Genomic DNA, 17,732 nt, shown 5'->3' on the forward strand with positions numbered 1-17,732 from the left:
TGACATCATAAGAAATATGCCTATTAGCCTAAACTTCTACAGTTCTTTCATCGTGTCAGCTACAATGATAGCTTCTAGGCAAGGATAAAACAAGAGTATATTAAATGTGTTTATACTTAAATGAGCTGCAATCAGATAGAAAATAGCACTTTTCATAAAAGAAATCTATTGCTGCTCACATGCACCGATGAGATGCAACGTAGCGTTCAGGAAAAGGATGTTTTCCAAGCTTTTCAGCTTGTGGTACTGAAACTTTCCCGACAAATATTTATTCCAAGGTACCTTGACCCTGCAAAGAATTCATTCCTGAACATATTTCTGAGCATATGAGCACCCTTAGTGAAGCTGACAGATCTACTTACTGGGTTGTTGGTTTAAATATACACTTCCACTCCAGCACACTGTTGGATCGGAGCCTATGAGCTGCAAAGAATGCTTACTAGCTACAATATTAATTGAGACACACAGGAATTGTAACCTCTCAGCACCTCTCCATATGTTATGACCTCATTTAGGGCTTCTGATCAGTTGCCAAACATTTACTTAGCTGTTAGCACACTGTAAGTTAATGTGTAACAACTGCAACAAACCCTGAAAATAATGTATTTCAAGAAGACAGCTGGTAAATCTCTGAGATTTATTTAAAAACTCTACAAAAATTCTATATAAAAAGTGTGGTCACAGTTCTATAAATATGACACTAGAAGTCATTTAGGTGTAATTTAGAGTTTAATAAACCTTGAATTTTTATTTGGGTTCTTCTCAGGTCTTCTTATACAAACCAAACAGGAAGAAATATATCTGCAGTATAAAGGTTACCTTACCTTACCATTACCTGAACTAGTACTGACACATGCTGAGAAAATTATACAGTATTTTCTTTATCTATAAGACTGTGAACCAAATTTGTTGCTGTTGAGATTCAAATAAAAGATTGGACTGGTTCAGGCTAGGGTAGAGTTAATTTTCTTCACACTGGGTGGTATGGGCTGTATTGTGGATTTGTGCTGAACAGAGTGTTGATAATTCAGGGATGTTTTTGTTACTTCTGAGCTGGGCTTGCACAGATCCAAGGCCCTTTCTGCCCCTCATCCCACCCCACCAGCAAGGAGGCCGAGGGTGCTCAAGGAGCTGGGAGGGGACACAGCTGGGACAGCTGACCCCCCGTGACAAAAAGGGTATTCCAGACCATATCATGATCAGCATCATGATCAGCACATAGAGCTGAGGGAAGAAGAAGGACAGAGGGGACGCTTGGAGTGGGTATTTGCATTCCCAAGTAACCATTACGTGTGATGGAACTCAGCTTTCCTGGGAATGACTGAACACCTGCCTGTCCATGGGAAGTGTTGAATGAATTCCTTGTTTTGCTTTGTTTGCATGCCCAGCTTTTGCTTTACCTATTAAACCGTCTTTATCTCAACCTATGAATTCTCCCACTTTTACTCTTTATTTCTTCTCCCCCATCCAACCGTGGGAGCATGAGGGAGCTGTATTATGGGGCTCAGTGGCCATCTGGGATTATACCGTGATAAAGGTCTGATTAAAAACATATTAATCCTTTGAAAAACAGGACAAGGAATAGCAAAATTTTTTGGTGCCTTACAAAGGTGACTGCAGTCAATTTCTGTTTGAATTCTGAAACATTTTTCATATGCCTAGCACTGTATTGTAAATATTTAGAACCACAAAACCCTGCTGTTGCTGTAGACAAATGTGAAGTACCATACAAGGGTAGATCATGGTCTATTTATTTTGCTACATGCCAGTGATGGACAGCAGATGTAAGCTGCTGACCTTCAAGTGAATGCATTTATACCTTAATATAGATACTACTCACACTACTTATTTTTTTTATTTCTCTAAGTACACAGCATTTAATTTTGGGGTTTCAGGCTGAAATTAGTACCAGTGGAATGATGGCCTTAAATCAGTTAGCTCAGGAAGGCTATCCCTGTCACCATGGCAGCATGGCCCTAGGAACAGTTGTAAACTCATCAGAGGACGTGAGCAAACACTCAGGAGCATGGCTATTTCACTGTTACACTGCTATGGTTACCTGGAGTAGCACATTGAAACCTGCTATGGGTAAACCCCTGCAGTGATAAGAGTAAGAGCCTTGTGAAGAAGCTCATTCCATAAATCCATTCTTCACTGGGATTTCCAGTTGAAATGCCATCTGCAAGTTATCCAAGGTACAGCCCACATGACATTTTCTGTCTGCCAGAATAAACTGTGGAGCTGGTAGCCTGTTCTCAGCCTCTCCCAGTCTTCAGGCCACCATATCCTTTCCACACCCAGTGAAAGCTGTACAACCACCATAAAACAGATGGAAAACCAAAGGGCCTCTCAAGAAAGACAGCAGAAGCAAGACACTGCTGACACAAAACCAATTAATTCAGCTGGTATTCTCCATTCTGATCCTTCCCAAGAGTGAAGAAAGGAAAAGGCTGCATGAGATGCCTGGACAGTGGTGGCACACATTTGTGGCGCTTTTGCTAAAGCAGCCCCACGCAGCTCTGACAGCCTGGACACCGCAGTTACCACATGCTGCTGTGATGGGAAGGACGATGGACTGGCCAAAGGAAATTTTCTATTATATTTTGTGTAAATTAAAAGCTGTGATTTACTACCTATCATCATCACAACATATGCTTGAACCATGACATTCCTGCTGTGATTTTTCCATCCTGCATGTATCATGCCAGAAAAATTAAGACAATTTATGTAACTACAAAGGCACAAATCACTTTGGCTCCAAGTATAACCTGTAAGCCCGGTGCTAGTAATCTACTACTCACCTTGGTGGCCCATTAAAAACAAAAAGAAAAAAGTAAAAAACCCAACCAACAACAAAAAAAAAAATACCTCAAAAAATTCCACCACAAAGACAGACAAACAAACAAAACAACAATGACAAAAACCAACAACAAACCCCCCTCAAACAAATAAGCAAAACCTCCAATAAACCAAACAAAAAAAGGGGGGAAAAAAGTAGCCATTATTACATAATGGAAGAACTGTTCAAAATTAATGAAATTTTGCAGACCTGATACATTTGCATCTTCACCTCTGCATCTAGAATAACATTATCTTTCTGCTTTTAGCAGATTCAAATGCTGCAATGAGAAATAAGTTGAATAAAGACAGAAAAACGTTAAATAGCACATTTCAAAAGGAATGTTCATCAGGGTCTCTGGTAACATTTATTACTATTTTGTAGAAATTTGCAAGCTGAAAATATTTACTAGCCTTGAAAGCAAATAAAAACACTGCCAATTTCAACTGAGGGTTTCTAATTCAATGATGCAACACATCTCATGAACGGCACTTCCTGACAACAGCTAAGTTATGCACATAACCTAACATAACCTCTCTTCCATGAAGCATGTATTTTGTCTGAGGGTTGATGGTTTGGGCTGCTGTTTTGTTTCCTGGATTTAGCTATTTTTGAGGGAGCACAGTATCCATTACCAAAATTTGAATAGTCTGGAGTCTCAAGATCTTCTTTGAGGGTTTAACACAATAATTCTTGTGGTAAACATTGAGATCAACAAAATTAACCTTTGAGCTTTATGCCTTTTATTCATGTTAGACATGATTATTATTTAATATAATATTGCAGAAGCATGACCAATGCTTTCCTTCTTCAGCAGGATATTTTTTGCCATATCCTGTACTTACTGTCAGGTTTTGCAAACATTTCCATTACATCATCCCTGCTAATTTAGTCTTTGGTCTTTCCATTGATAAAGAAATTTTCTACCAAAAAAACCCACCAAAAACAAAAACAAAAACACCAAAAAAACCCAACCAAACAAAAAAAACCACCAAATACAAAACAGCCAGGACCTTTTTTGGTATAGTTATAAGTGCTGTACAGCCAGTAATCACCTTACTGGATTAGTACAAGGGGTGACAGATTACAGTGCGTCTGTCTTGTAGTAGGTTTTTTCCTCAATATTTCCCATCTTTCCTATCAGTGTAGCTTCAGCAGGGGGAGAAATGGTAAGATCATTAGCGTGTGAGATCCACAGTGAGCACTGATCGCAGCAGGCATCCAGCAAGTGCAGCAGTTAAAGCACTGAGATCTTCTCCAAGGCAATCTCTTCAGTTTGGCAGACTTGTTACCACAGCATATTACACAGTCATCCAGCCTATGTAATTAAAAAAAAAAAAAAAGGGTGCTGGCATAGAAAGATCTCACAAGTCTACAATGTAAAGCTTATACTTTGAAAAATCTGTTATTAGTTAGAAGCATACAACATCTAGAACAGCTAGCAAAAGGCTAGTTATTATGTAGGTGCTGTTATCCTGACTAAGAGTAAACACCACAAAACTTTTCAAATAAGCAAAACTACACATAATGCAACCAGAAAACATTAGCCTTTCCCACACAAACAACACAGGAATTCAATGAGAAATCCACCATTTTCCTAAATATAAGCTTAACTTTCTTGCCTCCATTCTTTTTCTTGCGTTCATATATTTTATTTAAACATAAGCCTGCAATTCCTTCTTTTAAGATTGATGGTCAGAAATGCAGAGAAACCATAGGTACCTTCTCTTCTTTTGCACCTCTCACCAGCTGTGTTGGCCACAGCAAGACTGACCTTCCTGATCACAGCAGATAAAGAAATAATTCAGATAGGAAACATTGAAAAGGCAGTGTCACAGCCCAGACGTTGATAAAGAGCAAGGCAGTTCTGCAACCTTTTTGCCAGGAGGCAAAGTTCAGAGGACTGTACTAAACAGGTCAAAACCCTTGTAAGAAAAGCCCTACATAAAGCACACATTTCACCTAGTTTCAAGATGGTGACCAGGCTTGCAGAGGGTTAGCATTAATGGTGACTACTATTTGGAATATTAAAAGATTACATCACGCTAGACTCCCTGATGGGAACTTGTGCTCACTCTTGCTACAAAGCTGCTTCATGAGACACCATATCCTTAATAGCAACGTGCAAGCAACATAGAAAAAGGATCTGCTGAAGCTGCAACCTAAATTTACTACCTGAAGTCAAAAGTATAAATATGCAAAAAGCCAGAGATTAATTTTAAATTCTCTTTTAAGTAATCACTCAACCAATCTTTACAGAAATTTGCCAAGCCTGTCCTAACACCTCCTGCATTAAAATTTTACTGTGGCTAGTGGCTGCCCAAATCCAAAACAGAAGATCAGTTATGTAGCAAATTATCTTCAGGAAGTTAACTCTTTCTGTCTGAAAAGCTTACAGAAATTTGTACAACTAAATGAATAGCTTTAGGTATGACTAATAATATTCTGACTGCATGTGAAGCTCTAAAACTTGGAGTTTAGGACAAAAATATGTCTGTGTTTCTTTCCTCAAATTTCCCTAGTAAATATAAACAGTAACTTCAATGTTAAATACTACAGTAAGCACCTCTCTTTCCTACACGTGTGTGTTCAAGCTGCAGCAGAAAGGTACAAAAATGTTTGCCTTATTTATGTGATAACTTATGAGAATTTTCTTTATATCATGAAAAATATACTTTTAAAAATACTTCCCCTGCTGAAACCTAGGGCATGAAAGGTCTGGATATGCAAGGGGGTTACATATTTGAAAGTCAACCAGCAAATAAAAATTTATTATAGAACCTTGTGCTTTGCAAGAATTGTGGGTTTTTTCTTGAACATCATTTATTCAAGACAATATAAATGACTCTTTAAATTAAAAAAGCTCTGAAATTATGACCAGTGCCAGAGAAGAATCTGACCCCAAATGGGTTGTCTGAGATGGAACATGCGGTCGCGCTGGTGGGGATCACAGCACTGCTGCTCCAGAGCTGACCTCTTTGTTTTCCTATTAGGAAGAAATATGCCTATGTATTTCCTAGATTAATCTTAGAATCAAATTTACTTCTAAGGGATGGAAGGAAACAGAAAAATAAGTGCACCTTGGAGCCCATGTAAACGTATTTTCCTTAAGTAAAAAAGAAAATTCATCCATACAGTTCAATAGGTAACTGATGAAATTGTCTTTTGTCTAGGAGGGACTTCATAATTTATGATTATTCAGGAGCAGGGCTGGTATTTCATTGCATTTTAAAAAATCAACCATACAGATTGTAGGGTCACAGAAGTAAGACTAAGTCTACCAGAGCATGTTTTACTTCTATTATTATTCTAATAATTGTAATTTTGACCTGTATTGCAGTAAGAACCTGGAAATGATGGCAGGAACACAGAATACTTACTTTCTAGACTAAAATTAAAGAAAAGGTACTTTCTAGGCAGTGCACCTCTGCAACACACATAGAAAACTTTAAAAATAAGTTATACAAGGCTCAGCCTGGTCTGAGCCATCCCCATTTCCTTTCCTTGAGCACATCTGTCTCCAGTGTCAGGTTACTAGTGCACATTCCTTCTGCTTGCTGACTACCATTTTCTTCCGGAGCACTGTCTCCCCCCAGGCAGGAAAAGCAGTGAGCACTAATAGGTAGGGAAGTGGATTATTTTTTCCACCAGAAAAAAACATAAAATGGCAAACAGGAGGAATAGAGTTTTGTTTCTAGGTAGGTTTTCATTTCCAAGCACAGATAAAAATCAGGACAGAGTGTATCATTTTCTCCCAAAATCATAATTTTTGAGCTAATGGGTTTTGCCTGGAAAAAGTAGTCTTCATGATTACAGTCAACAAAGAAGGCAAACATTGTATTTGGCATCTGGTGCTGTACCCTGGGCTGAAGAAAAAACATCCTTTATATTCATGGTAGGCACATAGACCCTATAAAACCATGAGATAATAATCCCAGTGAAACTTGTGGTAAAAAAAAAAAAAATCACAGACACCTAAACAACATTTCAAAATTTATCCCTGTGAGCATTTCTTGGTCAACCTCTTGCTTTCAAGCGGTTACTCACATGATCTTTCTGCATTTTTAAAATTTTGTTTGTTGCACAGCCCACTTATCATCTTGCAATGTAACAGAAAGGAGCAAGGAAAAGCTGAGAACTTTCCCTAGTGATACTTGCAATTTGACTCAAAGATATGCTTCACAAAATTCCTTTGACCCATAAACATGTTTATCCCAGATCTTGTCCGGTTAGTGAAATAATTCCTCTGGATCAGCAGGATGGATTAATTTGGGGAAAACTAAGTTAGAAAATCTGACTAGAAACTCTGGTATCATATCTTATCTGACAGCTTCATGTCAAAATAAACAATTTTCACTTATTACCAGTTACTATCACTGCTGAGCATTCAGCATGCTTTCTTATGAAACAGTGGAGATCCACAATGATCTGTGTATTTTTACAGGCTTCTAGGAGGGGAAGAGCTATTGTCCAAGGGGTATCTGAGATACCATGATTGAAAACAGTACTGCCACATATAGCAATTAATTCCTGTACTTTAGAAGCATCACTTAACATTTTATATTCATAGCATGTGAAAGCTGTTTTGAAATATTAATGATAAACACTAGAGTTTATAACAATGTGCTGGCCTTCAAACCAAAAGCAGTATTCAATTTCTGACTAACAGAGCAATAGGGAATGCTAATTAATCTCTTACTCCATACTTGGAGGTGACCAATTATCTTTCTCTCCTGTTGCAATCATCCAAGTTTATTCTATTTCTTAATACTGTATATTTTACTGCTTCCTCACATTATTTCATCTTTTGTTCTTCCAGTGACTTGTTCTTTCATTTATTGAGGTAATTTTTATTCTTCTATATGTGACAAAATGATTTGATATTCCCTCAGCCACTTTTCCCTTATTTCTTCCAATCTTTTTGTTAGAAACCATGTTTTCAACACTTTTTCCCCAAATAAGACTGTAGCAGTCACTCTACTGAAAGTGCCACCCAGAAGAATTCATAAGCAGAGAAGTGATACAGTACTTACAGAAATGTGTTAAGCAAAGGATAATGTCGTCTGTTACTTACAGTTAATGTTTGAAATTCAGGAAAGGCAATTTCTATTCAACACTTTCAAAATTGTTTCTGTAATATGCTAACTATTTTTTTCACTTTCTGGATGTAAACAGATAATCTGACTATTTGATCATATCAAGGAGGAAATAGGGAAGAGAATGTCTGTTGGAGAAGTAGCAAGATATAGGTAATAAATGCTGAAATCGTCATTCCTTCATTATGTTCCTTCCAGATTATAAGAGAAGGAAAGCTTTTGATTCAAATAACCAATTCTTCTAGCTCATGAAGCATTATCTACAGACTTCCAGCTTTCCTATGCACTTTGCATTCCCTCTCCTCTTAAGTCAGCACAAACCCCACCAGTAAACACTGTGAAAAAGGCAGAACTATTACATCACTGCATTCTACCTACCAAGCTGTTATTTGCCTAATTTCAAGTAGCACTATGCCACATGAAAGAAGTACCTGAGGGAAAGCTTCTTGCAAAAGAACTACAAACTCTAGAGGGGGGCTGTATTACATTTTAGAACTTTTTTTAGTGGGGAAGCATAAAATTATTACTGTATCTTAACATGAAAATGATAATAACTATGTGATGCTCATGTTATAGTGACTTGGATTTTATTAGTCAAATAAACATTTGTAAACATAGAGTTTGTAAACAGAGTTAACAGTGGAATTAACAGATTATAGTACACAAAACTGGAAAAAAACCCCAATAAATATTGCACTTAATGATTGCATCCTACACAAGTCCCCTAAATTTAATGTCACCTCAGAACCAGAACGTCTGTAAACTTCACCACATTCAGGTGCAGAAGAGGCCTGGATAGCCCGAGGGATTGGTGATGGTCTATGCATTCCTTCTGCCTTTTAGCTTTTTGCAGAGTCCCTATCACTTTGAAGTCTATACTACTTTCCACCTTAAGGTTATGAGCCTGAACCTCACCTGCTGAATGAAAGTGATGGTCATTTGCAGGGCTGTATGAATGAGGTGGCCAGTGTGTTCTCATTCATGGTGAGCAAGAGAACACACTACTAAACCTGTCCTGGTGGAGACAGAATGACATTTAGGATGCTGAGGATGTAATTCTGGCTCTGTTACAAACCCCTTGAGTGATCTGGGCACAGCACTCCTCTCCTACTCCACCACATTTGTACTTGGATTTATAACCTCTTTAAGAAAATTGTCACTGCCACCACGGGACTCTGATTTCGTCTGAGCTAGTAGCAATAATATGTTTTAAAAGTTCACTTTAAAGGCCAGAAATCACAAAGAGAAAACTTAATGACCACCAAGCTGTAAAGAAGAACACTGGAATGTGTCTCCTGGTTATAACAGGCAAATCTGATCAACCAGCAAAGGATTTTCCTTTTGTTTTCCTGTTTTGTCTGAGACACCTTCCTCAGCAGTCTTTTAAAACAATATTTAGTAACTATTTCCTCCATGTATTGAAGCTGTAATTTGTCTTTTAATTGATACGGGCATACTCTACCTAGACAAATTAGGCGACCAAGTAATGATGTATAACTCTTCGAGGAGAGAGTAGCAGGTACTATTGAGTTAAATAGGTTTTTAAAATGGGAAAGCCCTTGATAAGGGAAAGCAATACAGGGGCGACTGAATTAAAACAAAACAGAACAACAAACAACAAAAAAAAAAAAAAAACCAAAAAAAAAAAAAAACAAAAAAAAAAAAAAAAAAAAAAAAACCTAAAAAAACCCCAAACCAAAACAAACTAACTATATATTCCACTCTTTTAGGAAATAGACAAATAACAACTTTATTCAATTTTCAATAACAGTTACCTAGTAATAATAGTAGTGCCTCACTTATATAGAAATGTACTCTTTCCTGCATGTTTTAGAACCGAAATTTTTCCCAGAAAGGAACATTTTTTTTTTCCCAAATAAGTAGGTGCTATCTCATCACAAGAAATCAGGTGGTTGGAAAAAAGAAAAGGATCAGGGGAATTTCAATTGATGCCAGTAATTCACTGGATTTCAAAGCCATCAGTGCTGCTCCCAAATTCCGCAGGTTTTGCCTTTTTTCTCTTCTGCCTTGGGTATCTGCACCAGTTGGTTTCAGAGGTTTGTTAAAGCCAGCTCTCATCATAATCAAGTGTAAATATAATGCAATGTACAGGTGGGCGATGCAAATGGATGTCCCACCCGAAACTGCTGGCCTCAAACCGGCACTGCTGGAACAGATATATCTATTTCACCCTACACGGTAAAAAACAAAACAAAACAACCTCACAAATTAATTCCTGAATATTCTGATCCTTTAAAAATAGTTGACGGTACAAAAGACACCCATTAGCCTTAAGTACTGCCAGTTTCACTTTGAATGGCCACAGCTTGGCAGGTAGTTGGGAGAAGAGAGAAGGCATTCGAGCTGGGACAAGGGCCATGCTTGGGGGGCTTCCCTGCCCCCGCTTTCGGCAGGGGGAACAAAGGTCGGGGGGGCACTTCCTGCCCCTGCCATTGCTGTCTGCATGTGGGACCAATATGGGCAATGCAAACCTTAAACAGTTGCAAATGGGGGAGGGAACATCGGGGCTTGTTTTACATATGTTTTTTTCCTGGCCGGGTTGAATTTAAAGTGGAGCGGCCGCATTGTTCGAGAGGCTCCTTGCCCCTACGCATTGACAGGAGCTGCTGTTTACACGGGCTTTTCATTCCTGCGCTGTTTGCTTATGGAAAATAAGGGGGAGTGACAGAAAAAGAGAGAAAGGGAGAGGGGAAGAGAGCGGGCCGGGAGCCTCGGCCCTGCCTGGCCATTGCCCCGCGCGGAGGCGGCTGGCCCGGGCTGCCCGGCCTGGCCCTGGCACGTGAGCGGCGCGGGCTGCCGGCCCCTCACGGCCCCTCACGGCCCCGCGGGCGGCGGTGCGTGCCTTTCCCCGCCGGCACACACACGAACTCACTTATTACACCCCCAGAGCGCGCCTCCGCCTTGACTGCAGACATGAGGCTCCAGCTGCTGCTGTGGGTCGTGCTTGTGCTCCTGGCGAGCCTCCTCCCAGCCGACGGACAGCGGCCAGGTAGGCGATGCCTCAGCGTGATGCTTGTGCCGGGGCGGGAGCCGGGCGTTCGTGCCGGCCATGGGCACCTCGGGCGCGTTCGTCCAGTGTGTGCCCTCGGCACGAGTTTGGACCTGGCGCATCCATCTGTGCGCTTCATCCCTACTTCTAGCGGCAGCGGGAGAGGATGCTTCGCCTCTCCCAGGAGTCTGGCAACTTTGGGGGAGGCGGGGGGTTGCTGGGGGGAGAGGAACAGGGATAAATTGGGACCCAAGGTGGGCAACTGTTGCAGACTTGCTACCGGGAAAGACCGGCGGCGCGGGAGGGCACGGGCACCAGGGAGCACCGGGGCCGGCCCAGCTGGGGAGAGGCACTGCCGGCGGCCCCTCTCACGCCTCGCTTCCCTCCCTCCCTCTCTCTGTCCGCAGCCAGCCTGGCGCTGCGCAGGAAGCTCCACCGGCACGGCTGCTCGCACCGGCGCTGCATGCCGCTCCACTCCAGGGTGCCCTTCCCCTGAGCGGCCAGGTAAATCCGCGCGCGGGGCCGCAGCGAGCGCAATTGGCTCCTGCCCTTGGAGCAGCGCGCGGGGCACGGCTGCGCCCGGGCTCCCCTGCTCTGGTTTGGGAACGGGGCTCTGGAGCTGCGCGCGGCGGGCCGGGCGCTGTCCCGGGGCTGGGGCGCGGGTCCCGCCGCACGCTGCAGCTTTCTCCCCCTTCCAGGCCACCCCGCCTGCCAAATGCCTTCTTGAGGCAGTGAAAAACAACTGAGCCCGCTGATGGGGCCGAACGCTGCCTTCCGAGGCTGTTGGCAAGGCTGCGGGGCAGAGTGTCGCTAGTGCAAGGGCTGGGAAAAGCGGCGCTTGCAGAGGATGCTCGGGGCTGCAAGCGATGACACTTCCCCCGTGTGGGATGCAGGGCGAAGCCGCCTCACTCTGCCCGTCAGTAACATGAAGGTAGCAGCACTCAACCCACTTCAAAGGGGACTGTAATTCTTAATCACTGTCAGCAAAAGACCTTCAGCTCCTTGGATGAAAGGCTATACAAGTGCAAAACATTAATGCTTTATAGCTGATGAGGGCAGATACATTCAAACACTAAGTGACCGCAGGAGCACACAGGTAGAATATGCTAATGGGCAGGCATCAAAAGGAAACCAGGCTCTCTTTGCAATTTAAGAATGAATAAAACATGCAGTCAGTAGTTTTGCATCCCTCATTATATATTAAAATAATGTTGTAGCCCCAGGCATGTCAGCATCTTAAATAAATGGTGGCAGAATCTGTATTCTGGAGCCAAAATGTTTTGATTTACTACGTGGTTAACAGTGAAAAGGAGTCTAAAGTAAAACTTTTAACAACCCTATACCAAGCATCTTGCCAATGCATAAACTGCCTTGGTGAAAAGAACCAACACCACTCCCAAAACTGCCATGCAAAAGGGTACCATTCCACTCTATAGTGCTGGCCCATAAACACCTGGAATGTGCATATGGGATGGCAAACTGCAAGTTTGTGAGGTTGAAAAAAAGATTGCCATATCTTAAAGTGAATCTCAGATGGGCTGCATACTGAGTGCCGGAATTGAGATGCAAGTAGAAAGGACATGCCAGAAGGATGCTTTACTACTGAATGCCACGCCTCCTCACTGCTACATTTAAACAAGAGACAGATTAAATCATACTCCATCATCAGTTTAAGCTTGAAACTAAAAAAGATAAAGCAATTGGATTGATTCACTCAGCAGGCAGAGACTGAATGGAGAGGGACAGAGGAATTTAGACCCAGTGGCTTTGTGATTCAATTGTGAATTATTTGTTTCAGTTCCTAAGAAGAGAACATTTAACCCCCTTCCATTCAGCATCCATGTCTGGAAATTGTGTAGAAGGCACCTACACTTTCTGTGAAGTGCTCTGAAGCCTCATATAATGGATGCATTTTGCTTGAGACTGCAGTAGCTGCATATACCCCCCATATTCTGTGGGGAATTCCTTTCCTCACAGAATATGAAGATAAAAGGTACTTTCAGGGTTATCTCCTTTTCTTTGGGGAGCTGATTTCTTGTAATAAAAGTCAATGACCAAACAAAACAGTGTACTTACTAATTCTCAGTAAATGTTGTAGACATGTAGCTAAAGATCCTTCTGCTTTATAAAACTGTTTAGAACTCAGTAAACCTCTACCAGGGCGTAAGGGGAGACAGGCACCTGAACTAACTCTCTTAACTTCAGTCATTGTGGGTGCTATCCTTTATCTTAAGTAGGATTTACCACCTACATTTACATTCCCTTCCAGTTTTAGTCCAAATTCAGCAAATATTTACATGCCTGGGTTGCTTGACTCACATGAGTAATCTTATTGATCTCAGTGGAGTTGTACATATGGATAGAGCCATTTGCAGATGCAAACAGGATGCGCCCTTAAGCCTGAATTTCAACTAGCGGTTGGAAACTAAAATGAGCATAGCAGCTTCTTGCAGCATTTGGAATGAGAAGATTGAATTTGATTTTTCATTAGTTCCATACACAAAACACAGGACAAAAAAAATGGCAGAAAGTTTTATATTAGCAGCCTTCTTGCTTTTGTCTTTTTTCCTCCAACTTTGTAGCTGAAATTTCCAAATTAAGAAATATTATAATAAATAATATTATTCTGTTAATAAAGAATAGATCCTATTTTATATGAGACTTATTTAGACTACTAAATTTCTCATTAATATTTATCTCATTTTCTTCTTTTTTTCCCCCAGCCACTTCATTCTGTACTTTCCAGTGTTTTAAAGGAGCAACAGTTAAACCGATAAGAGAAGTTTGTCAGAAGTCCAGATCAACAACAGCTGACCTGACAGCCACCACAGTGCCACCTTCAGCAGTCCTGTCTGTCACATTCTACTGGGCCTGGACCTGGCCCCTGTCTCACACCCTGAGAAGTGGTGGGGGCTGAAGTGTGGTGATAGGGGATGTACATGAACTTACCTGGTGGGATCATTCCCTGCAAATTGTTTGGCTCTCACAGTGACTAGTGAAAGTCAAAGATCAAATCAAACATCAGGTAGATTTTGATCTGAGCTAGATTTCTGGTGGCAGTAAGAAGGAAGGATCTGTCCAAGGGCACTCTTGATGGTATATTCAGACTGAGTGAAATTGAAAGTACTGTTGACTACTCAGTTCAGGCTGATGAAATAGTATCAGACTCCAGTATGGAATTCTGAAAGTCCATTTTTTGTTTATACTTTTATATATTAATAATATATACATATATGTTTTAACATCTAACATCTTTATAGAATTACCTTAATAAAAACATAGAATGCATTACTCTAATAGCACCAAAGCCAGCACCACACTAGTGGTCCCACTGGCTTCATGTATAGTAAGCATAGTAAGAGTTTACAATATAAGAAAGCAAAGAGAGTGTTATCCCTCATTGTGTAGATAGAGAATTGAAGCACACAGAGATAAGAGATTAGCCAAGGGTCATGCCAAACTGATAACTCAGATCTCTCAAGCCAGGCCTTAAGGTCAAGCCCATCCTCCTGTCTAATGAGCTGTTACTGCAAAGCCTATCATTTGTTTTCTTAAAGTGGGCTGCCAAACCAGACAGTTAAACATGCTTGAAAATTCAGTACTACAGAGCTATTTGCTTAATAGTAGTTTTCCTAAAATACCAGCTACAGTATTATAAATAGAGCATAAAAATAGACCATTGAAAAGAATCCTTTGTTTGGTCAGCCTTAGTGTTGCATAGCACTCTATTCCTGTAATTTAAATGAATGGGATATTTGAACATGGCACTACAATGAATGAAGACTTCAAACAGAAAACAGGCTGTTCTTTTCAGCACTGGAGGTCAAGAATACATTGAGCTTTTAGTCTGAGTTTTGGTCTTAAAAATACGTGCTTCACATCTGCCTTTTATATCAGCAGAAATTACCTACCTACATACAAAGGAAAACGTGATAGCCCTTTCATTAGCATAACCAAAACAACCTGAAAATAAAATTACCCAAATTTTTAACTCATTGCACTAGACTTTAAATGCCAACATTTTTTACAAAATATATAAAGACAATCAAAGAACAGAAGTGTTGAGGTTTAAATCTGGTAATAAATTTTTAAACTTACAACACATAGTTTCTAATAATTGAAAGAACAACAATCAAAAAAACTGGATAGTTGAAACTTTCTAATCAGTGTGCATATGTAACCCCTTATCTCTAAGAACTTGAAACTTTACTTGAATTAATACTGGCAGAGTTTAATAGGAGTTACAAATTTTTCTCCATGAAAAAAAAATTAAAATGTAACTTCAGACCCAGTTCTGGAGTTGTGTAAAACCATCATAAAAAGATGGTCAAACTTATCTAAACCAACAAGCAGTCCTGCAGGTAAACGTTTGGAGTCCTGAAAAAAAAAGCAGTTTCCCAAAGAAGCGTTCTACCACTTACATATATTTCAAAAATTATTTATTGAACTTGGCTTTGATATGTATCCTTGGCTAACTCTGTTTAGAACTACAGGTAAAGAGTGTGGGAAAGCAAGAGACGTGACGAGTAACTATTTAACAATTATGTCTTATGAATGAGTATATGGATCTATTGTGGCACTGGATCTTTTATATAACCACAATTATTCAATTAACTTTGATAAAATGGTAAAAAATACATAATGCATCTATCAAATAGCTATAAATGCATGTTCCTTCACAAAGGTAAAAATAAAATAGCACCCTAGGAAGCCGCCTATCAATCTACAAAATTATTCTAAATATCTGTTTTTTAAAGGCATTCTGATACCATCAGATCTGCTTTGAAAAAAGGCATTAATTGTGAGCTTCAATAGATATGTTTATCAACTAGCTGGTTGATTGTATATTTTGTAAAAAGATAGTATGCATTTCAAATAATATCTTATTTGAAATAAATTTTGTACACTCCTCAAAGTTTGTATTCTTCAGCTGTCAAAGGCAATGCATCTAAAGAAAATTGAGAAGTTGACTATTGTCCCTGTGGATTCATATAAGAGTTAGTGTTTGAAAATTTTTTACTCAATTTCTGACACAAATAAATGATAGCTAATAATGGAAAAAATTTCCTGACATCTTCTGTCCTTCTAAAAATGCAAAATTCTGATTCAAGTCAGATTTGCATTTGACTTTGTAGAAACTGTTTCCATTTGATGTGCAAAACATAAGGCTCATGGTAAGAATGGCTTTGTGTGATTACAGTGTGACCACATCTATAAATTTGAATAATTTGGACACAGTCCTGCAACAGCCAAACTGACTGAGCTCTCCCTGTGCATGTACCAGTGTACATTTGAAGGCAGCTTGCACAAGTACAAATTGCTGTCAAAGTCAGAATTGGTGTTTGCACAGATGAATCTAGCAAGGCTTGATCCCAAGATAGATTAAGACCTCAAGTTCTGGAAGGCAAAATGTGAGTTTCTAAAACATTGAGTTAACTCCTTGTCTTGTACTTAATTGTAATATGGGAAAAACGAAAACATAATTTGAAAGTACATTTTATTAAGTCCTGTAACAGCAGGTCAGCAGGAAACGGAGGTAAATGCAAGGCTTTGGTGAGAAACAACAGTTTAGCGTGTTCCCAAAGGATAATAAACAATTCACCTCTTCCCTTTCCAGTATGGAAAAAAGGAAATTATAGGAGAATAAAGACTGGAAATATTTCCCTTACGCCACATACACATGCTATAAATATCTCAGTGTCTACACAAAGCCAAATTTTGCTAAGGGTCACAAAATATTTAAATTTACATCAATCAGGAGAAACATTACTATGGCAAAGAAGTTTCAAATGTTGACTATCAGAGTACAATTAGCCAACTGATCTCTCACTACTTGCTCTTCTACTGGCCTCTCTCTTCTAGAGATCAGCTGCAAAATATTTGTGCAAAGCAGGAAACACTCCAACAGCACAAACAGGGCAACACGGCTTTTAGAAAGAAAGCCTAACTCATTTCAGGGCTGAAGCTGCTTTTCCATGTCTCCAGTTACCTGTTCAGACTGTTTTCTGCCCAGGTCTGTGGTCCTTGCTGCAACCTTGTTTTTTAGATTAAGGACTTCCCGTAGAGCAAGCCTGCTTAACTCCATCTTAGTTACTTACTTGTTAGTATGGAACCTTAAAGCAGGAAAACACTGTTAAAATCTTTTACAATGAGTGATTTCCCTCACAGAGTGAAATACTGAAGTGTCTGTACAGAATATCCAGTACGAGCAATTCAGAAAGACAAAACAGAAATACTGACTGAGAGTTTTCCCTCATGTAAGATGTGCATTCACAAGAGATCACATCTTGTCTTTCCGGTGTACAGAATATTTAGCACAGTTCAGCATTTAATCTAAAAATTATTAAAACCTCACAATGTGAACATTTTTCAGGCAACCCAACATATTCCTTAGGTGGCACAAAGTACTTATTTTCTTAGACCTAAAACCCATATATATTGGTTTTCTAGACATAAAAAGCTACTGGGGTAGCACTGAATAATAAAAAAGAGGATAAAATAATGATACATTATTTTAATTTTTATTTTAAGGTACGGTTTAAGCATATATTAGGAAACATTTCTTCACTTTTGTTATCTTCCTGCTGCGCCAGTTGCAATCAGGTAGCTCTTACCAAGACCTGCAAATACAGATTGATTTCAGCAGCTGTGGTTACATAGGGTATCACTTCAGCTGTTCAGAATAACAGCTTTGTGGGCTTGCCACACCTCACCAGAGCAGGGCTTTGTTGGTGGTTAGCAAAGTACTACTCTGCAGCAGAGCACATGCAAACCCGTGCTCACAAAG

The 17,732-nt window shown here is 39.9% G+C and overlaps 1 protein-coding gene across 1 annotated transcript; it reads left to right on the forward strand.

The window, feature by feature from the left end:
* The first annotated feature begins 10,620 nt into the window (after window positions 1–10,620).
* On the forward strand, window positions 10,621–15,968 carry APELA (apelin receptor early endogenous ligand). The gene is made up of 3 exons (XM_039700104.1): window positions 10,621–10,945; window positions 11,353–11,449; window positions 13,669–15,968. The coding sequence occupies exons 1-2, from the start codon at window positions 10,870–10,872 to the stop codon at window positions 11,439–11,441; spliced, it is 165 nt and encodes a 54-aa protein (XP_039556038.1). The 5' UTR covers window positions 10,621–10,869; the 3' UTR covers window positions 11,442–11,449; window positions 13,669–15,968.
* The last annotated feature ends 1,764 nt before the right edge of the window (window positions 15,969–17,732 follow it).

The sequence above is a fragment of the Passer montanus genome, unplaced genomic scaffold (genome assembly GCF_014805655.1).
Source record: "Passer montanus isolate IOZ18808 unplaced genomic scaffold, ASM1480565v1 scaffold14, whole genome shotgun sequence".
Lineage (NCBI taxonomy): Eukaryota > Metazoa > Chordata > Aves > Passeriformes > Passeridae > Passer > Passer montanus.